Source organism: Monosiga brevicollis, genomic scaffold (genome assembly GCF_000002865.3).
Source record: "Monosiga brevicollis MX1 MONBRscaffold_19 genomic scaffold, whole genome shotgun sequence".
In the NCBI taxonomy this organism is placed as follows: Eukaryota; class Choanoflagellata; order Craspedida; family Salpingoecidae; genus Monosiga; species Monosiga brevicollis.
The window spans coordinates 544068-564490 of NW_001865056.1; the positions used below are offsets into that span (position 1 = coordinate 544068).

Here is a 20423-nt window from a genome sequence, read left to right on the forward strand (position 1 = left end):
CAATGCACTTGTGGGCATGCGGCGGGGGAGAGCGTGCAGGGCATGGGTGCGGTTGGCAAAGATGCGAAATGGCGGATCAAGGGTCGGCCGTGGGCGAGCGGGTGGCAGGTGAGTGCAACAGCCACCCGCGGCTCCTTACACATGAGCGAGTTTGACAGAGAGAGAGAGAGAGTGTGTGTGTGTGATATGGGACAAAGCTTTCCCCCCTTTCCTTAACGTACAAACCCACACACACACTTTTGATCTCAAACTTTTTTTCTCTCTCTCTCTCTTCTCTCTCTCACACACACACACAAGAGACACACACACACAGCTCCTGTTGTAAGCTACTTACTGCCTGCTACCTGCAGCTACCTGCTAGCTAGCTGCTGCCTGCTACTGGTGGGAGTGGTGGGGGTGGCTGCGCATGAGGGGCAGTTTCTTTCTTTTTGATGGTGGTGGTGTGGGTGTCGCGTGTTGAGCTGTTGATGCGTCAGGGTTGACTTGTGCTTTGGCATTGTCGGTCACGCGCACGCCCTGGGCTGGGGACCGCCATTCCTATGCCAATCCCCCGGTCCCAGGCCCTGCCCTGCCCGTGCCTGCATCCTTTTGATACCTGCTGCCGTTCCAACATCCGGCCTGGCCCGGCCCGACACGACACGCACTGCCCATTGTTCATGCAAAGGAACTTGCCGGGTCCGCAAGCCCACCACACCCCCATCCACCAAATCCATTGGTGACCTCCCCTGTTCGAAACCACAAACAGCTCGGCCTTGCCACGGTGGGCCCACAGCCCTGCCGTTTAGCTTTCGCCCCTGCTTCTCCCCAGTCTCGGCCTTGTGCTTCTTCCCTTGGACTTCAGAGTGGTCCCCCAAACTGCCAAAACCACAGTCCTCGGGCTGGCTGGGTCCTCAGGCACGAGCCTGAACCTCCTTCACTCTTTGATGATCGTTGTTGTTGTTGTTGTTGTTGCTACCGGTCCTGGGCGCCAGATGCTGCAAGCGTGATCTCCTTCTTTCTCTTCCGCCTCTGCCGGAATACGCATCCACAGACACCACGCACATACATTCTCCATTCAGCAGCCACCAACCCCTTCCAACACAACCCTCAACCATGGACTGGCTTTACCAACTCTCCTCAAGTCAAGCACAGCTTGAGAAACGCCTTTCCGGTCAGGCCCCAAAATTCGCCGTCTTTGCCCCCTTTGCGCCTCTTGTTCTTGTTGCGTCCGTGCCGTTGCCCTTTGTCTCTTTTTACACCAAGCGCTGATTGTCCTCATCCCTTCCTGCCCGCTGTGTTTTGTTTTCAAAAAACAAAACGAAACTAAAACTTGCCCCGCCCTCGTGGTCCATTTCAGGTCGCTCCACCACGCGCTCCCGCCGATCAGATCGAGCATCCAACACGCGCACGTACGCCTTGACGCCTTGACGCACTTTTGTCGCCACTCACACTCTTTCAACTTCAAACAAACAGCTCATCGCATCACTTGGCTTGCTGATTCGACTCGTGGCGTAGTTTTGCCGATCATCCACGCGGTGATAAGCGCGAGGTTGTCCTGATCGCCGTCGGCGACCGCGCATGCATTTATGACTGGAAGATGGGCTTGGTCATGCCCAAGCATGAAGTTCAGCCCAAAACAGCCAAGGTCGCTGAACTCCCAGATACTTCAGCCGATGGCTTTGTGGATCAAGACCCCTTGAATGCAAAAACCCTCTTCGTGCGCAGTTTTGAGCCTCCCCACAAGACGTGAGTGTTTGCCTTGGCCCGCCCGCGCCACGCGAGTCTTCGAATCCCGCCCGCATCGATTGGCACGCGGCTCGAGCATGAGCTTACGCTCTGGCTCCATGTTGCCTGACGATCCGACCTGCTCGCTCCACGATACGATCTATTGACAGTTATCGTTTACCCGACTACCGTGTCTTCCGCTGTGAGCCTGGCACCGAGCCGTACTCGACCATTGAGCAGTATCAATACTTTGACGAACTCGACTGTAAGTCTCTCCAGCTCCACGCTGCCCCTTCTGCCCTGTACGACTTGAAGCCGGCACCGATACCGGGTGTGTGGCTGCGCTGCTGCATTGCCTTCTCATTTTACACTTGCTCCCGCCGTTTTTGTGCCTTCTTCCACCAATAGTTGTCATGCTGGCACGCCGTTTTGAACGTAATGGGACGCTCCCTGAAGGCATGGATTGGCCCCATGTCAAGGCTCCAATCGAAACAATTCCATCGCGACCCACCTCGCCCCCGGCCAAGCCCTTTACCACCGGAGTTAGCGTGGTCCTCGCTGGCGAGGACGAGCCCAACAAGGCCCATTCACAGCGGACTGAGCCCGAGCGCGAGAGAGAGCGCGCTCACACGCAGGACAACAACCAACCCGAGCATTCTGGTAGCGGCACCGACCCTCTCTCCGTGCGCACCTCGCCCTCCAGCGTGCCCTCCAGCGGGGCGACAACCACGTCAAAGGCTCACTCGCGCCTGAATGGCCAGGACGCCAACCCAGACAACAACGATTCAAATCAATCCGAGGCACAGCATAACGGCGCTTCAGCGGCCGGTCCCTCCACTTTGGGCAAGCCTTCCTTGGATCCCTCGGAGCGAGCTGATGAAAGCACTTCCTCCGACACAGGCACACATCTTGTTGACAAACCAAGCGCCATCGCTTTGCGGCTTCAGGACAATGCCTCCAGCGCCACGAGCCCGACTGCCACGGAACAAACTGTAGCTGATCAGGCAGAGGGCGAGCCACAGGCCGCAGATCCCGGGGCCAGCAGCGCACCCGGGTCAGCGACCAGCTCAAGCGCCCCGGCGGTCCCACAAAGCCGCCAGGATACTTTGGCCAGCACGGCATCAGGTTTGGCGGATGGCCCCAATCCAAGCTCGCCTCTCAAAGCGGATGCCATCTCCAGCGCCTCAGCCAATGACAGCCACTCCGCCTTGGACAGCCAAACAATCGCTGCCCCCCCGGGTGTGGCAAGTGGTCGTGCTTCATCGCAGTCAGACCATGGATCGCCGTCAAGTCCTTTACTGAGCAGCGAGCATGAGGATGGCCTCGGGTGAGTCGGCGAATATTGTCTCACAGCATGCTCAAATTTAGCCATATTGTTGCTTGACAACTGCCCTCATGACCACGGCCCGCTTTCTGCTTGGGTACATCGACAGTCGCTCATCGCGCAATAAGCGTGCCAAGTCTTCTCGCTCCGACTCGGTGAGTGTTTGCCTACCTTCCCCCTCATTTTTGCACATTGGCTTCTTCAGGTTTGCGTATGCCTGTTTTGCTCAACATGCTTGGGATGGCGGTCTCCTGTGTGGACGTAGGCATCCAGCAAACGCGCCAAAAGCGCCTCCCCAGACTCGATGGGCCAGGATAACAAGGTCACCATGCCTCCAATGCCTTGGGAAGAGGCCGATGTGTGGGCCAAACTGAGCTACGAGGAGCAGATGGAGGTTCTCAAGCTCCGCTTTCGCTTGCACCAGTATGTTTGACTTGTCCTTTTCTTTTTGCCACTGCCAACCCCGAGACAAAGCGAGGCGGCAAGCGTGTGGCTCGGGCTCCCTTTTGCTCGCTCCAACGATGTCTCGCACCTCATGTCTTGGTCGTTGTTGGACTGCATCTCCTCTTTTAGTCGCCTAGCCAAGGGCAGCCCGGTCAAGCAACATGAGAGTCGGCGTCGCCGGTAGAGGGCTGGACCCTCGTATCTTTCTTGTGTTTGGGATCCTGTGTGCTCTCTTCGACCTTATTTTTTTTTTTGTGTGTGTGTGTGTGTTTATTTCGTGGGGAGGCGAGTATCTTGGTTGCACTTGTCGAACCATTGATTTTTGTCCTCGTCTGACGTGCTGGGCGAGACCGTGCGGCTGTCCACACGCGCGTCGTTTGCTTTGTGCTTGGTCTGTCATGCTGATCATGTTATAGCCTTGGGCACCAAGACAATCGACGCGCCCGACCTCGCGCCTTGAATGATTTCGCAGCGCATTTGATCCGACATATGCATGCCAACGTGCCACAACAGCCAGTTGCTTCACGCAATCAGCCGAAAGGACTCTGTTGTTCTTCTTCTTGCTCTCAAAAACATAAAAATAAAACACAAAAACCACACACACACGTACACACACACGTACACACGAGCAAGCAACAACAAGGAGGGGAATAAAACAAGATTTTACTCGCTTCCCAGTTCTCAAAACGACGTTGGCAGAATACTTGAAAGACGGCAGGCGACACCATGACGCCCGACTATAAGCACCCAGCCCTTGATGTGGGCATTGACTACAACGTTGTCGGTGCGCTGATCTCATCGCTACTCGCGTTTAATTTTTTTCTCTTCTTTCGATGCCGGCCTGGAGCCCATCCAACGTTTGCTCAATGATCATCGCACCATGCCTGGCGCTGGTTGGCTTGGTACCCGATTGGGTTGCTTTCGCAGCTGGCATCGTTTGTCTGGACATGTTTGCTGGTTTCCTGTGGTATGGTCCCGGTACGTCTCGGCCCTTTTGGGCCCTGCCGGCCTGCTTTATTTTGGTTGTTTACTTTTTTTTTTTTTTCTTTCCATCAGTGGAATCTGATTTACACCATTGCAATCGGCTCGTGTGGGTTCAACTTTGGCGCTCGCAGTGTTTGGCGATGCTTGGGCGCGTGCAATGAAAAAGGATCGCGTATGTTGCATGAATCTTCTCCACGGCCAATGAACCGAGCCAAGATCATGATCGGCTAACCCTGGTTTGCTTGTGTGATTACTGCGGACCAGGCCAACTTTCCTCAAACGACCAACATGGGCGCGGCACTGCTGGGCTCCTTGGTGGCGAGCGTTATGCACGTATGTCAAGCGTGCATTTGGCATGTGTCGTGTGAAGATGATGACGTGAGGGGCTGCGCTGGCGCGACCAAGTAACAAAACTGACAGGTACACGCTGGTCCACTGGGCACGGCCAGACGCTGTTTTTAGCGCACATGCTGCCTCATCTGATCCATGGAGTGACCAAGGATGGTGGCTTTCAAACCGACATGGCGACTCTGACCATGGGCGCTGTCTGGCTCTGGTCGGGCTTCCAGGCCAGCATGTCCATTGAGCAACATGTACGTGAGGCATCCCAGGCATATGGGCAGCACAATGCGGGCCACGTCTTTCACGTCCGCATTTCCAAACTTACTTCTACCCCCGCCCTTTTTCGTGCCTCCGCAGCTCTGGGCTGGAACGGACTACGTGGTGGTCTTGGTTGGCGTGGGCCGCCAGCTGGTGCGCGTTATCATGCTCTCCCTCTTGCTCTTTACGCTTGGCGCCGTCACCCTGCCCCACAACGAATGACTCGACGGACTGGAGTCCTCTGGCTCATTCCAGCCTGCCGTGCATGCATGTTCGAACCTTTGTTTGTCCTGCGATTACTTGGCTGGTTAGCACTAACATCAACCTTGATATTATGCAATACAATACACAAAGGTCAATTTATTCGGAGGAAATACGAAAACATCTGACATTTTCAGACTCTCTTTTTCTCACACACACACACACACACACACACACACACACACACACAAATCTGCATCTGCAATGGGTGTCTCACCGTTACAACGACTTATTTGACACGCACGACCATGAGCGAGCGACCGAGCATGACCTCCAGTGCTTCTGACGACAGCTGGCCAAGCAACGAACGGCACCAGCCGATCGGCTTTCCTGAGGATGACGGCCCCTTGGTTGCTCGAGCTTCCCCGGGAAATGCGTTTGATGCCGTGCCGAACAGTGATACGGCAGAGCCCTCTGGCCAGCCCACCTCAGCAGGTCGTCACTACAACACGTACACGGCGGAAGAAAAGAAAGAATTCTTGCGGTTGTTGGCACAAACCAACGACGGAGAGCTGCTGAGTGACCGAGAGGTGGCAGACATCCTAGAGGGCCACTTTGGCAAGTCTTTCCCCGTGTCGACCGTGTCGAGGTGGAGGCGAGATTTTGAGAAACGTGAGGAGGAGCGTGCGAATGGAGTCATTGACGAGGATGCTCCTCCACTGACACCTTCTCAAGCTCATGGGCGCCATCAACTTCTTGATGAAGAAGACATTCGCATTTTGACAGAGTACGCGGAGCTCTATGGCAAACGCGGGACAGCAGCTGATGCGCGGGAGTACCTTTTTGCACAGAGGTACAGCCACTTGAAGATGAAGGAAAGATTGAGCCCTGGTCAGTGAGCACCAGTACAATATACCGAGCCCTCAAGCGCGTTGCCCCCAAGGCCACAGATAGTGTTTATGTCACACTTGATGTGCGCCGTCACGAATCATTCGGCCCCGACACGAAGGAGGCCTGCTTGAATTATGTTGCGTTTCTTGATGCACTCGATGCGGAATACGACATCTTCACAACAAACGCAAACTCTGTTATTTCTGTGGACGAGAGCTGGCTTCGGGCCGATGCCACCCGTACCAAGGGATTGACACGCCGTGGTGCATCGCGCAGCAGTGCCTCCGCGCCACGCTGCACAGTTTCCTTCTTCGCGGCGCTCACATATGGTGGAAAACTTGTTTTGGCTCGTGCCAACATCGGCAACAGCACAGGCGAGGATACAAAGCGCTACATTGAGGAGACCATCACGGCGTGGCGCCGCAACGAAAATTCTAATCGCCAGCTCGTGATCACGTTGGACAACGCCCGCCATCATCACCGTGCCCTTGATTTGCTATGCGGAGAAAATGAAGTTGAGCGTTGTAAGAAGACTTTTGTGCGTCCCGGTGGCCAAGACAACCCCGAGGACCCCCAATATTGTCCAGCAACCTACTATGAGCTGGATGCGGATCGGTATGGAGGCCCCGTGACTCTTGTACTGACCCCCGAGCATCAGCCTGACTTTGCCCCGATCGAAACTGTGTTTGGGGCTGTCAAATATGCAGCCGAGGGCATTCGTCCGCAAAGCTCGTGGAGTCTCGGTGCCTCGCGTCTTGACCAGCGCTTGGAAAAGATTGTCGATGTCGTATTTCACAGCTATCTCACCGAGGACATGATGACCGAAGCTGTCCACGACACGATGCATTATATCGATGCTTGGCGTAGCGGTGCAGCCACTGAAGACAATGTACGTGCGCTCCGAGATGCGCAGCGTGCGAGAGACAAGAGCGCCTATACGGAGATCAGTCGGGCCAACGGTGGCATTCTGCGTGGCTGGGGCAATGAGCAGTTCAGGCTCGTCCCACTCATGGACCCAAACATTCGAAGCGAGTCCCAGCGCCGCAGATACAATTCAAGGCGAATGCAACAAGCAAGTCACGAGGACGATGCAAACATGGCAGAGTTTGACGCTCGGACAGCCAATAAACGCGTTCTCCGACAACGAGACGTTGCGCGCAGTCATCGAAAGTGAAATTGATTCCCTTCAGAGAGAGAGAAGAAGAAATTTTTCTAATTTTCTGCACACTTGACCTCAAAATTTTGACGAAATTGCCCAATAATGGTACTTGACCCTATTGATGCCGCTGACTGTAAAGTTGTTGACGATGAAGCAGTCAACTGGTAGTATATCTACTACAGGTCTTCAAAAGTAATTGCAGCTAAACTGAGGGTTGTTGCAGGCTCTGTTGTTGATGTTTGACGCGCACTCGGACATCCGACGCCGGACGAACATCATCATCATCTTCAAGAGAACGCTGAGGTCAAGAGGGGCCAAACGCGAGGGGCGGGATCGCTGTGATCAGGGTTAGGACGAGGGGTGAAGATCAGAGCCTGTGTGGTGGGCGTTTGAAGCATCGAACCGGCGGTGGACGTTGTAGCTGATTTGCCAGGGCGGCGATGCGCGGCAGGATGGCTTTACTTGGGCTGTTGGTGCTCGTGTTGGCGCTCGCATCGAGGGGGGCGGTCGCGGGATCGGCGGCAGAATCTTGTTCCCAGGTGTCGAGCAACGCCTGCATTCATAATGCGCAGCGCAGCATGGGTGTGGTGGCCGTCGAAGATGCTGGTGCCTGTTGCCAGCTGTGTTTGAACACCAGCGGCTGTCGTGCTTACACGGCCTGGCAGCAACCCAACGGCACCATGTCTTGCAACCGCTTCACGACCTCCGATCCCACCAAGATCGCGAGCGGCAATTGCACCTCCGGGCTGGGCAAAAAAGTGCCCAACTTCATCTTCGTCTTCCCAGACACGCTGCGTGCAGAAAGCTTTGGCGCGTATGGCAATCCTTTCCCCAATGTCTCGCCCAACTTGGACAAGGTGAGGTCTAGGCAAAGTTGCCACATTAGGCACCGGGCTGGAGCAACGAGCTGTAGATGTGCCTCCTCGTGAGATGCTTGGGATGGCTCTGATTTTACCATTGGTCGTTGGAACTTGCACTTTTAGTTTGCTGAAGAGGGCGTCCGCTTTAACCAAGCCCATGTCATGCACACCCAGTGTTCCCCCTCGCGATGCACCATGGTGACGGGCCGGTACGTTTCGCTTCGCCCTGATGGCCGATTGATTCATTCAGCTGCCCGTCATACATAGCTTGCCGCTGTCCATGTCTTCCCAGATACATGCACCTGCAGGGCCATCGTACGCAAACCCATCTCGTTCAAGACTACGAAGCCAACTACTTTCGCATCTTGAAAGAACACGGCTATCATGTGCAGTACTTTGGCAAGAACGACATGTTCTCTGCCATGGCTTTCAACCTGTCCGTGTCCGCGTGGGCGGGTAACATTGGCTATGCGTCGGGATCAAACCCCTTCCCTTTTGGAGAGACAGGTTATTACTCCTTTTTGCGCACCGGCGCCGGGGCCGTCAATGCCTCAGACCTCTCCAACGGCGACACGCTTGGCGTGCACAACGCCATCAACTTTCTGAACAGCAAGTTCGTACGCTCGCGCCTTGACCAACACTTGCAATGCGTGGCGAGCCCAGCGAGGACAAGACAAGAAGCCGCAGTTCAGAGACGGGGAGGGTCAACTCACCCTTCATCATGTCCTTTACCCCGTCCACAGACCACCGGAGCCGTTTCTGCTGTTTTTGCCCAGTCGCGGTGCCCATCCACCCTATGGCGCACCCGCACCTTTCCACAATCTTTTCACAGCTGACAAGGTTTGGGCCGAGTCTTTCTGTCTCGTTGCACCGTTATCGCATCTCAAAATGCATTCTTTTCGGCACGCCATCACCCCCTTCCACGCACATCACGCGTTTCTTTGCTGTTGTTAGGTCAAGGAAAAGATCAAGCTGCGCCCGCGCAACATTGCCTCCAAGCCCACGTGTGTTGCATCGTTTCCCTGCTGTTGTTGTTGTTGTGCACGCTCGTCCGAAACACCGAAATAGTGCGCCTGTGGTGGCGCCACAAGCGCAGTCTCGAGCTCATGATGACTCGCGGGGACATGAATAGGTACATGCAAAACAGCAATGGCATCCCTCACTTTCGAAACCTGACATATCTGAACGACGACTTTTTCTACCAAATCCAAGCAAATTATCTCAACATGATTGCCTACACGGGTGCGACTGCAGCTTGGGCTGTCGGCAATGGGAGAAATATGCAGGCGGCCTCGCCACCATTGAACATTTGCCAACACCTCATCTAATAACGCTCATCGCGCCTGGCTAGACTGGCTGTTTGGCAACTTGCTGGAGGGCCTTGATCAATCTGGCCTACGCAACAACACGGCCATATTCTTTAGCAGTGACCACGGCGGTATGCAACTGGCCTCCCCGCGGTGTAGTTTGCTTTTGTCTTCCCAGACCTGCGCCAGACGCACACACGGGTCAACCCCTCCCTCTCACACGCTCTCTTTCGATTTGGGGCTGACAGATTTCGGCGGAGACTTTGGTCTGGTGGAGAAATGGCCCGGAAGCATGTCGGATGTGCTCACACGCGTACCACTTTTGGCTCAGGTCCCAGGTGGGGCCAAGAATCACGTCGTGGAGGCGCCCGTGCAAACGGCCGACATCCTCGAGACCATGCTGGCCCTGGCCGAAATCGATGTAGACTTTGTGCGCTTTGGGCAGAATCTCGCTCCACAGCTCGCCGGCAGCGAGGGCCAACTCAATCGCACTGTGTACTCTGAGGGTGGGTTTTACTTTTCCAACGAACAGATGATTGAGGCCAACGAGTGTCTGAGTGGGGGCCCAAAAGCGGATTACTATCCCCGGGGTCTTGAAGAAGCCCAACCCAACGGCTCCCCCCGCGCCGTCATGCTACGCAACCTTACCGCCAAGCTTGTGTATCGCCCCACGGGTGAGTATGCACGTTACTGGAACACCATGCCTTCGTTTGCTCTGAGCCGTTTGCACAAGGTCGACGCTCACCCATCCACTGTTTGATTGGCAGGCATCTCTGAGCTCTACAACCTGACGGCCGATCCATTGGAGCTGAGCAATGTGTTTGAGGATGCCGCTCATGCATCGCTGCGAGCCGCAATGATGCAACAGCTGACGGACTGGATGGTGCTGACCTCGGATGTGACACCCGTGGTGACTGACAGCCGTGGCGCCCCCGGCTATCCATACCCCATTGCTGCTGAATGTGCAGTTGAGCCGCTGCCCGACGAAGCTGTGACTGCGATTGATCCTCTGGATTATCTGGCCATCAATGGTGTGCGGGAATAAGGCAATCGTATCACAGGCTTGTGCATTCTTCATGTTCAAATTGATACAAGAGTGTGTTAGTGTGAGAGGCACGGCCTCAGTTGTCCACATTTGAAAACTGGAAAAAGTACAGCTTGAAGCCCGCACAAACAGCCACATGACACGCCACAACCGTCAGCAGCAAGGGCACCAGCGCTGCTTGAGAGGCATCGCGGATCATGGGAAAGAGATTTTTGCAGAGTGTGGCACCTGGATTGCAAGGGCGCAGCAAGCAAACAGAGCAAGTCCCTCAGCACGGCTCAGGTGCTTCAAGAGGCGTGCTCGCGACGATGGCAGGCGACGGCAGTGCACGATGACGTACCCGTCAATGCAAAGGCAACGCTCATGAGAACCCAGCGGCCCAGTGAGTTGACAAAGGGCATGGCACAGAAGAACTAAGGGCGTTCAAACGCAGGCCCGAGCATGCGTTTCAAAAAACCGTCAACGATTGCGTGCGCGAGAGACAAGTGGCTGGTGGCGCCGTCTGATCAGGCGAGGGGTTGGCAGGACAGACCGCGACGGGAACAAAGAGTGCCATGGTATAGCCATAAAGGCAGAAGATATCAAAGACAGAGGCCTTGGTGCTCGCATAGCGGCATCGCAGGTAGGTCCATAGGCCCAGCGGCACCTGCACGCCCGGGTGTCCCTTCACGTCAGCGCAGCGCAGACCCACACGGGTGGTCGCGGAGAGCAACAGTAAAAACCCAACATGTCGGAGAAAAGAGGTCCAAAACATACCACAAGCACGTAGCTATAGATGACGGTGGCGGCCACCGTGACTATCCGCAAGCAGTATGGAGCGGCAGGTGAGAAGCGGGGAAGGGTTGGATTTTCAATTTTCGGTGCAAGGCTGTTTCGGGTGGCTGCCCACCTTTTCGAAAGTCATAGTGCCAGCCTGCCTTTTCATCGACTGGTGTGGCAAAGTAATGCGCCACATTGCCCGCCATGGCCAGCATGAAAACGAGCGTGGTGGTGACCCAGAACGGACCTATATCAGAAAATTGTAAAAGGGGTGAATAGCTTGGCCAGGTCAAACGAGAGATTGGGGGGCAGGGGGCCAATGGACAAGGGGGCAGACCATAGAGATCGCCATGGCCCTCAACATGCTTGAGAAAGTAGCTGCCAAAAGGCCACAGACCGCGCCGCAGTCGTTCCAAGACCTGGCGCCGCAAAAACACATGCGTCGATCAGGCGCACCCATGAGGAACGCCTGGAGCTGTGAGTCTTGTTTGCCACACATGCTCATGCTCATGCACGCACGGACCTCGGAAGTGTCAACGTCAAAGAAACTCTGGTAGTACTCAAAGGACCAAATCGAGGCGTCTGAGCCGGGTCGAGCGGGGCGAGTCTCCTGTCCATCTTGGTTGTCGGGGATCAGGGCAGCCATCTCGACAGTCGTGCTGTCAAGCGGCTCAACATCATCCTCTGTTTGACGTATCACGCGCGGGCAACCAGATCAGATGACATGGCTAGAAAAAAAGCAATACAGCAGTCGGTACACCGAGCACCATTTGGGCGTACCTAGATCATCCAGATCCTCAACATTGACCTCCTCGCCCTCAAAATCTGGCACGTTGGCATCACCGCGCGCGGATGAGCACCAAATGAAGCTTCCCCATCACCATTAAGAGAAAAAAAAAGAGCCTCGACTTACCCACAAAAGCCGATGCCTCCTCGTCATGGCCATGGCCGCCATGCTTGACCTCTGCCATCTTCCTCACATGCACGCGCGCAGCGTCACCCCTGCCTCAACACCCAAACCCTCAAGACTCCCTGCCACTCACACACACACACACACACACACAAAAAAAAAAAAATCAGCAAAGAGAGAGAGTTTATGAAATACAAATTCAAGAGTACCTTTTAACTTTGCTCAATACCAATTGCGCAATGCTAGCAGCTCTGTGTGTGTGTGTCTCTGTGTCTCTGTCTCTCTCTGTTTGTGTTTGTGTCTGTGGCTGTGTCTCTCTCTTTTTGTCTGTCTCTGCCTCTGTCTCTGTCACTGTCTCTGTCTCTGTCTCTGTCTCTGTCTCTCTGTCTCTGTCTCTCTCTCTTCCAGACCGATCTTGAGGCTGACACTGACAAGAGGCACTGGCAGCGATGCGGTATTGCTCGACGCGCGGGCAGAGCGGCCTGTCCTTTGAGGCGGCTATGCTGGCGGGATGGGCCAATGACGGTGAGGTTGGCAGGACTGGCAGGATTGATGGTGTCCAACTGTACCTTGGCTCATCTGTCACCATGATCAACAGGCGGCATGTTGATGCCGGAAGCGATCCCGCAGCTGACAGCCGACGAGCTCCGCCACTGGAGGTACGGCTTGCGTACACGACTAGCACACGCGCGTATGCAAGAGAGAGAGGGAGAGAGAAGGCATCTCCTGTTATTCACTCGAAAATGATGTGCTGCACCCGGTGGTCTCGCTGCTCAGCACGCTGGGGTATGGGGAACTCTGCTTTGCATTTCTTCGCAAGATGATTGATCCGGCAGAGCTGGAGGATGACGAGCTCAGAGGAATTATTGCGCAAAGGTGCGGTCGACCGACCACACGTATTCTGACTAGCTGCGGGCTCCTCAGGGCTAGCAGGTGCCTGGCTAAACATCAACATGTTTGATCGCTGTCCCAAACTACCGACGCGATGATAGCACGGCCGTGTTTGCACATCCCGACGTGACGCCCGTTCATACCCTCAACACTGATCGGGTACGTGATCGCGCCTTGTCAAACAACGTGGCACAGCTGGCGTCCATGGCACAGCCGAAGAGGTCAGATCTCACGCGACGAGAGCAAACGTGGTGTGCACGCAGGTGGCTGGAGCTTCGTGCTCGCAATTGCACGTGTGTGAGCTTTGGCATGGGCCGACACTCGCCTTTAAAGATCTAGGCCTTCAGGTAAGGTTGAATATCCTGCTTCCGCATCCCGCTCAAGCCCTCACTCCCAGGCCCTGCACTTCATTTGGCATCGTGCCTTGGCGTCGCGCGTGTGCACCGCTGTAGATTCTGGGCAACCTGCTCGAGCATTTCTTGGCACGACGCAAGGATCGCTTAAACGTGGTTGTGGGCACGTCAGGTGATACCGGTTCGGCCGCCATTGAGGCTGTGCGGGGTCGCGATCATCTGCAGCTCTTTGTCCTCTTTCCACATGTGCGAGCAGCGTTGCTGTGCATGGGTCCGCTCGCTGCATGTGCTACACATTGGACACGGCCCTCATGAGGGTTGCGACGTATAGGGCCGCATCTCGCATATTCAGGAGCTTCAGATGACAGCCGGCGCAGAATCGGCATCCAACGTGCATGTGTGGTGAGGCGTTTCAATCTCCCGCTCTCAGTCATCCGGCGCGATCTACTTGGCATCATCGTCAACGGCAAGCTCATGTTCAGTGAAATCATTCGGCTGGAATCTTACGCATCATTTGCTTGGTGGCAGGGGCATGGATGGCACCTCCGATGACTTGGACCAGCCCATTACAGCTGTATTTCAAGACACCGCATTCAAGGCCCGGCACCACCTTGGCAGCCTGAACAGCGTCAACATTGTGCGTGTCCTCGTACAGGCCGTCCATTATTTTTACCTTTATTTTCGCGTCACGCAAGACTCGACGGCACAAGTAAGTTGGTGTCGCAAAGTTGATGCCCTTTTGTGTTCCAGTCTTTGGCCAGACGCGCGTCGACTCACCAGAGTTTGGGTCGGTTTGGTGTCAGGCACCGCTTCGCGTGTTCGTGCCCACGGGGGCTGGCGGGCATGTCACGGGCGGTTCGTTGGTGCACTTGAGTGTGGTACTTCATGGGGTGCGTTCAAAGCGACAATGCTGATCAGAGGATGTGACGGATAGGGCTTTTGGCACGGCTAATGGGCTTGCCGGTTCGCCTCGGTGTGGCCACCAATGCGAACGATCTGCTAGTGCGTTTGCTTACCAAGAGTACATTGGCATTGGCACCCGAGGTAAGTGGTTCTGGAAGCCTAACATGACTCGTTTCACGTAGCACCTGGTAGTGGCTCACCGAACTGTGTCTGGGATGGGGAACGGGCCGCGTCTAGGTCCAAGTCACGACTTCACCGAGCATGGACATTCAAGTGCCCTACAACATTGAGCGCATCTTTCACCTTGTTTGTGCGTGGTGGTACATCGTTGTGGGGCTCGTCAATGGCTTTGTTTGCCGCACCGCGAGGCTTGTGGCTTATCACGGAACTTGCGGAGCGCTGCCGCAGGAGAGGCCTGGCCTGGCACTCACGTTTTTGGCCGGGGTGGGGCCGATGTGCTTTTTTTAGATGGCGACGCTTCATTGGTGCAGCGTTTGATGCAAGGATTTTACGCTGACGGGCATGCTGATGTGCCAGCCGACTTTCTTACTCGACTGGGACAGATGGTGGACTTGACGGCTGTTAGTGTTCCCGATGACCAGGTCTTGGCGACGATCAAGGTGGGCTATAGTAGATGGACCGGGCAATTAAGGCATCGCTGGGCTATGGTGGATGTGTACTAGTTTGAAATGGTCGGGCCTGCTCTTTTGATTCGCGCTCTCTCACTCCCTTTTTTTTTTTTTTTTTTTTTTTTTTATAATGCATGCTGCCGATCACGGTTGACGTGTTTTGCACCTCATGTCTTGGGCAGGCCGTGTGGTCGACCGAGGGCTATCCGTTGGATCCACATACGGCGGTGGGTGTAGCTGCGGCGCTGGCCTTTGAGCGTGAGGTAAGCGTGGGCGGGGTGCGGACGATTACCAGCATTTGCTCCATGGCTTGCACCTGTCTGGACTGACCTTCTTGGCTTTCTGTAGGAGACGGTGCCGCGGGGCGCCATGGCTTGTGCCCACCCAGCCAAGTTTGTGGAGACATTTGCTCAGGTATGGGTTATCGACACGGCCCGTGGTGGACGGCATGACATTCTCACAGGCATTTGGTCGGGCTTGGCGTGGTGCAAAGGCCTGTCAATTGGAGCCCGGGCCTGCATTGGCGGCGTGTAGTGATGCGGGACATCGGCACATATCCAGCGTGGCGCAACTCCACGACCGCAAGGTTGGTCCCACCACCACTGACAGTCTTTGAGCAGGCCACAGACCTGATTTGTGCTTGTGCACTTGCATGCATGTGCGCCCAGGTTGAGTACTCGGTCATCTCACGGGACCAGGACTGGAGTGTGGCCCTCCGGACCTGGATCCAGCGCCATGACGAGGCATCCCTTACGCCCTAAGCAATCAATCTGATGAGAATTTTTTTTTTTTAAAAATTTTGGTGGGTATTATCCATGTGTGACTATTGGCACACTTTTGGTTTAAATCACCAGATATTTGTGTGTGTGTGTTTATTGGTGTTGCTCGTGCAAATAAAAACAAAAAAAAAAAAGAACCCTTTGCCTTGTCACCTTTGAGACTTGGCAGGTCTTGCGAATTGATGACATGTCAGCCTTTGGCCCTTGAACCCTTGCAGCCCCACGGTGCGCGCGTCTGACTGGCTGACTGGGTCATCATCACCACCCACCTCACCTCTCATCATCATTCGCATGGTCAGGCCAGGTGGTGAGGTTTCTTTTTGAGGGTGATCACCGCTTGGTTTTATGTTTTTATTGTGCTGGGGGATGCCTGTTCGTTTGGATCCCAAGGGCAGCGCCGGTCGGGCTGAACGGGGAACGGTCACGCGAACCCCATCGATCCAGTCTGGGTGTGCAAGTGCATCGGGTGTACCGCTGCTGAATTCCCACCTGTTGTCGTTATGGCTTATGTGTGTGTACAACGGTGTGTGAGGTGTGTGCAGGGTGTGTATATACAACGGTGCACTCAAGTGTGATAAATCGTGCAAACAGGTGTGCTTTCTGTGTATGAAATCGTGTGCTATTATGTATCTCATGTATCGTCAAGTGTGTCCACAAGTGTGAACTCATATGCAAATAGGTATGTACTTCTATGTATTAGTATGTGCTCGTGTGTACAAATGTGTGTGTGTGTGTGTGTGTGTGTGTTAAGTGTGTGTGTGTGTTAAGCTTACTACGTTTTGAAGTTCTTTTTTCCCTTTGTAACTGGGGGCATCGCGGTTCCTGCCTCGTGGTACGTTCCGTTCCCTTTGGGTCGCTGGTCTTGTGATTGATCCCCGCTGTGTGTGGGCCCCGGGTGGCGCCTCGCTGCCCTTGCTACATACATCCATCCATCCATCTATTCTCTCCTTGATACAAGCTATGTCTGTCGCTGTTCTCCTGCCAATTCAGTCCCCTCTGGCTCTCCGTCTGCCCTCTTGTTATTGAATGTCTTCTGTCAAAGTCCTTTTGGGCTGCGTGATGTGCCGGCATCGGCAGCGGCATCCGCTCTCTTGGTGTGGCACGTCTTGATCTCGTGTGCTTGATCCTCTTCTTCTGCTTCCGGCTCGCCCCCTCCTTGACGAGTGATGACTCGACGGTCAAAGCCGAGCGCCGTGTCGTGGTCGCGTCAACCACCACCCCGATTGATCACCACCCGTCTCCTCTTTCTCTTCTCGTCTCGTCTCGTCCCGTTGCTTTTCTTGTTTTTCTACTTTTTGCAATCATCACGGCGTCCCCCCATGATCGATCACGCGCCCTACGACCACCACCACCCTCACAAAGAAAGCCTTGCTCTCTTGCGTCAGCCACCTCAATCACGCCACCCCCTCGCGCTTCCTCCCCCTCCCCCCTCTTCTTCCTTGCCCCTCTTCCTCGTGACTCGTGTGCCGCATTTGTCCCTTGCTTTGGAATCTACCCCAAGCCCATTTCTCACCCGCGTGCTTCTGCCATATCTTGGGGGGGCATCTTCTTCCCCGTGGACCCGCATTTTAGGGCTGACTTCCATCGCGCCCGCTCTGACCCCAAGTTCGATTCTACCCGAGCCACCGTCGCCATGTTTGGAAGCCCTTTGAAGCTGCCCCCGCTCTTTATCAAGGAGCAGGAGGACAAGGCCACCATGATGAAGGTCCACACCCGCGAGGAGAACGACTTTTATTGGGACAAGGACAATGAGCCCCATCAAGAGCGCCGCAAGCGCATCCTTGCCGCTCACCCAGAAATCAAGACCCTCATGGGCCCCTGTCCCCGTACCAAATGGGTCGTCTTGGCCACCGTCCTTTTCCAGTTTGCCATGGCGAGCGTCGCCTCCAACTGGAGCTTCCCCGTGCTGTTGGTCCTGACTTACGCCGTCAGCGGCGTGCTCAACCACATGATGATGCTCGGCGTTCACGAGATTGCCCACAACCTCGCCTTTAAGACTCCCCTCTACAACCGCTGGCTCGCCATCCTCGCCACCGTCCCCATCGGCCTCCCCGTGGCCAACTCCTTCCGCCGCTATCACCTTGAGCACCACAAGTACCAGGGTGAACACGATGTCGATGTCGACATTCCCCTCCCCGGCGAGGCCTGGTTCTTCAACAGCACCATCGGCAAGGCCGTTTGGATGGTTCTCCAGCCCTTCTTTTACGCCCTCCGCCCCATGTTCATGCGCCCCAAGGTTCCCGGCCCCTGGGAGTTTACCAACATCATTGTCAACGTGGCCTACGACAGCATGCTGTACTACTTCTTTGGCTGGCAAGCGCTTTTCTACTGCATTGGTGGCTCCTTGCTGGGTTCTGGTCTTCACCCCGTTGCTGGCCACTTCGTTTCGGAGCACTACGTTTTCCTGCCTACCCACGAAACCTACAGCTACTACGGCCCCCTCAACTTTGTGACCTTCAACGTCGGTTACCACAACGAGCACCACGACTTTGCCAACATTCCCGGCTCGCGTCTCCCTCAGCTCAAGGCCATGGCCCCCGAATTTTATGACAACCTGCCATACTACACCTCGTGGTCGGGCGTCATCATTGACTACATCCTCAACGCTGAAATGACTCCCTTCAGCCGCGTCAAGCGCAAGACGCTCTCGCCCAGCCTCATGCAGGAAATTTCCGAGCGCGAGGCTCGCACTCAGCGTTGGTGGTAAATCGAGCTCGCTTCAAGCATGCCGGATGCCTTGCACATCCTCGCTTCCCAGCTGTGAATCTCGAGTGGCCATGACCTGGTGCCACCACGTTCAATGCTTGATTCTTTTTTTTTTTTTTAATCATTCGTTTTGGCCTTGCCCCCACCTTTTTTTTTTTGGCGGGGGGCATGTCACCATCTTGGAAGATACCGGTTTCCTCGATCCTGTCTTCTGATCGCCAAAAGATTTTGCACTCGTTTGTAGTTCACGCGATGGCTTGTAGCTCCATCGCTTCTTCCTTTCTTCTAAGCCGGCTCGATGATGTCTTCTGTCTGTCTACATGCGTGCGCTCGTTGGCCGCGACCCTCCTTAAACAATCAAACACCGATAAGTTCCCGGAAAGCGTTCCGGGTATCAATTTAACATAAAAATTCCAATAGTCTGTCGGTCCTCTTGCATTCTACTCTTCCTCTGCTTGCACCCACCACGTCGGTCCCCTTCATGGCTTGCAGGCCTGTACTATGATAATCTGAGCTGCACGCAGGCACGTTGACCAAGCTGGCACGATACGGCGAATCAAGCTTATTCATCACTATCCAAGGAGATCGAGTGCTCCAGTGGCGTTGGTCCAGCATCAATGTCTGGTTCGGGATCTCCTGCCTGCGCGGGCCACGGAGCACCCTCAACGGCTGCCTGCAGCGCCTGCTCAAACTCATCCTGCCACCAGACCTCGGATGAGCGGTCGGGTCATCTGTTCTCACGGGAAGGCACCAAAGGGGACCATACCAGGTTGATGCGGTGCTTTGTGAAGAAGCGCTGCTCAACATGAATGACAGGAATGTCGTATTTGTACTTGTCAAACCACCGTTCACGCCCGTGGTCCTCAATGTTCACTTGGTTGAGTTGATACTAGACCCAGCCATGATGCGACAGGTGAGAATCCGCGAGTGCGCGCCAATCTTCGCCCACGCCCAGCGTCTCTCACTTACCGGCAATCTGCTTTTGCGCATCACGGCCTTGGCCACATCACACAGGTGGCAGTTGGGCTTGGTAAAGAGCGTCACGAGCACCCGCCGTCCGGCTCCTGCTCCGCTCGCCATCGTTTCTCCGTTTTAAGGTTTCTCAAAAAATTAAAAACAAAAACAAAAACCCTCTTTATTTTTAATTTTGATTGGCATCACTGTTGTATGGATACTGGTGTGAGGGGTGGTTGTTGACACAGGCTGATGGCAGACGGGACGCGCAGGGAGTAAATTGACGGGAACACAAAGACTGCAATAGAATGCTAATGTATGGACAAGGTATTGGGGGAACATAAGAAAAAAATAGAGAAAAGAAGAGTAGAGTCCAAGCTTGCGACCAAGCGCGCATGCCTCACTTCTGTTCAAGGGGGTACAGAGATTCGGCTGCGTGCGGTTCTTAGTCACCAGCGACCTTCATGCGCAGCAGTTCGAGTTGCTTCTGATAGCCGTTCTCCCGTGCTCGTTGCCGCGCCTCGGCATGACTGGCAGCAGCGGCTTGTGAGCGTGCTTCTAAGAACTGCTCAAGCTCGGTCTTGGTCTGAGCAAAAGAAACATGTCGCATCATTGAGGTCAATCTGAATTGTGGTTCCAACGCCCCACAGGCCAGGCTTTGGCATGGCATGTCACAGGGAGAGACCGGTGACCTACCTTGGTGATGGCAAAGTAATGGTAAATAATCCCAATCAGCATCCATGCCGCAATCAGCATGACGACCGTGCTGTTGCTGAACAACTACAAAAGTGAATGCCAAATTTGCCCGATGAGAGAGCGCAGGGGAAACGGCGTCCTTAGCCAGATAGAGAGAGGTAGAGAGAGGGAGGGAGGGAGGAAGGGAGAGAGAGAGAGAGAGAGAGAGAGAGAGAGAGAGAGAGAGAGAGAGAGAGAGAGAGAGAGAGAGAGAGAGAGAGAGAGAGAGAGAGAGAGAGAGAGAGAGAGAGAGAGAGAGAGAGAGAGAGAGAGAGAGGCTCAAGA

The 20423-nt window shown here is 54.9% G+C and overlaps 6 protein-coding genes across 6 annotated transcripts in view; 5 read left to right on the plus strand and 1 right to left on the minus strand.

The window, feature by feature from the left end:
- Positions 1-68: 68 nt before the first annotated feature.
- On the plus strand, positions 69-3656 carry MONBRDRAFT_10153 (uncharacterized protein; the record flags this gene model as incomplete). The annotated part of the gene is made up of 6 exons (XM_001747820.1): positions 69-108; positions 1337-1388; positions 1495-1725; positions 1875-1969; positions 2113-3031; positions 3497-3656. 6 exons carry the CDS (start codon positions 69-71, stop codon positions 3654-3656), a joined length of 1497 nt encoding a protein of 498 aa, XP_001747872.1.
- A 542-nt stretch (positions 3657-4198) lies between these two features.
- On the plus strand, positions 4199-7322 carry MONBRDRAFT_27472 (uncharacterized protein; the record flags this gene model as incomplete). Its single annotated transcript, XM_001747821.1, has 8 exons — positions 4199-4256; positions 4400-4450; positions 4588-4628; positions 4721-4789; positions 4906-5049; positions 5156-5209; positions 5455-6148; positions 6208-7322. 8 exons carry the CDS (start codon positions 4199-4201, stop codon positions 7320-7322), a joined length of 2226 nt encoding a protein of 741 aa, XP_001747873.1.
- Positions 7323-7759: 437 nt separating this feature from the next.
- MONBRDRAFT_27473 (uncharacterized protein) lies at positions 7760-10519 on the plus strand (the record flags this gene model as incomplete). Its single annotated transcript, XM_001747822.1, has 9 exons — positions 7760-8164; positions 8291-8376; positions 8460-8780; positions 8911-9007; positions 9122-9171; positions 9300-9409; positions 9519-9605; positions 9723-10148; positions 10242-10519. The coding sequence occupies 9 exons, from the start codon at positions 7760-7762 to the stop codon at positions 10517-10519; spliced, it is 1860 nt and encodes a 619-aa protein (XP_001747874.1).
- A 1697-nt stretch (positions 10520-12216) lies between these two features.
- Positions 12217-15725, plus strand: MONBRDRAFT_27474 (uncharacterized protein; the record flags this gene model as incomplete). The annotated part of the gene is made up of 16 exons (XM_001747823.1): positions 12217-12273; positions 12438-12642; positions 12787-12847; positions 12966-13064; positions 13181-13238; positions 13343-13426; positions 13532-13678; positions 13764-13834; positions 13961-14141; positions 14194-14287; positions 14367-14476; positions 14573-14645; positions 14804-14955; positions 15147-15227; positions 15313-15378; positions 15633-15725. 16 exons carry the CDS (start codon positions 12217-12219, stop codon positions 15723-15725), a joined length of 1632 nt encoding a protein of 543 aa, XP_001747875.1.
- Positions 15726-17376: 1651 nt separating this feature from the next.
- MONBRDRAFT_38045 (uncharacterized protein) lies at positions 17377-18863 on the plus strand (the record flags this gene model as incomplete). Its single annotated transcript, XM_001747824.1, has 1 exon — positions 17377-18863. The coding sequence occupies one exon, from the start codon at positions 17377-17379 to the stop codon at positions 18448-18450; it is 1074 nt and encodes a 357-aa protein (XP_001747876.1). The 3' UTR covers positions 18451-18863.
- An 869-nt stretch (positions 18864-19732) lies between these two features.
- The window catches only part of MONBRDRAFT_38046 (uncharacterized protein), a gene marked incomplete at its 5' end in the record, with an annotated part of 1208 nt that continues 517 nt past the window's right edge, over positions 19733-20423 (minus strand). Inside the window, 2 exons of the mRNA XM_001747915.1 lie at positions 19733-19989; positions 20100-20183. Of these exons, the coding sequence (XP_001747967.1) occupies positions 19849-19989; positions 20100-20183 (225 nt within the window). The 3' untranslated portion in view covers positions 19733-19848. The remainder of the gene's footprint in view (positions 19990-20099; positions 20184-20423) is intronic.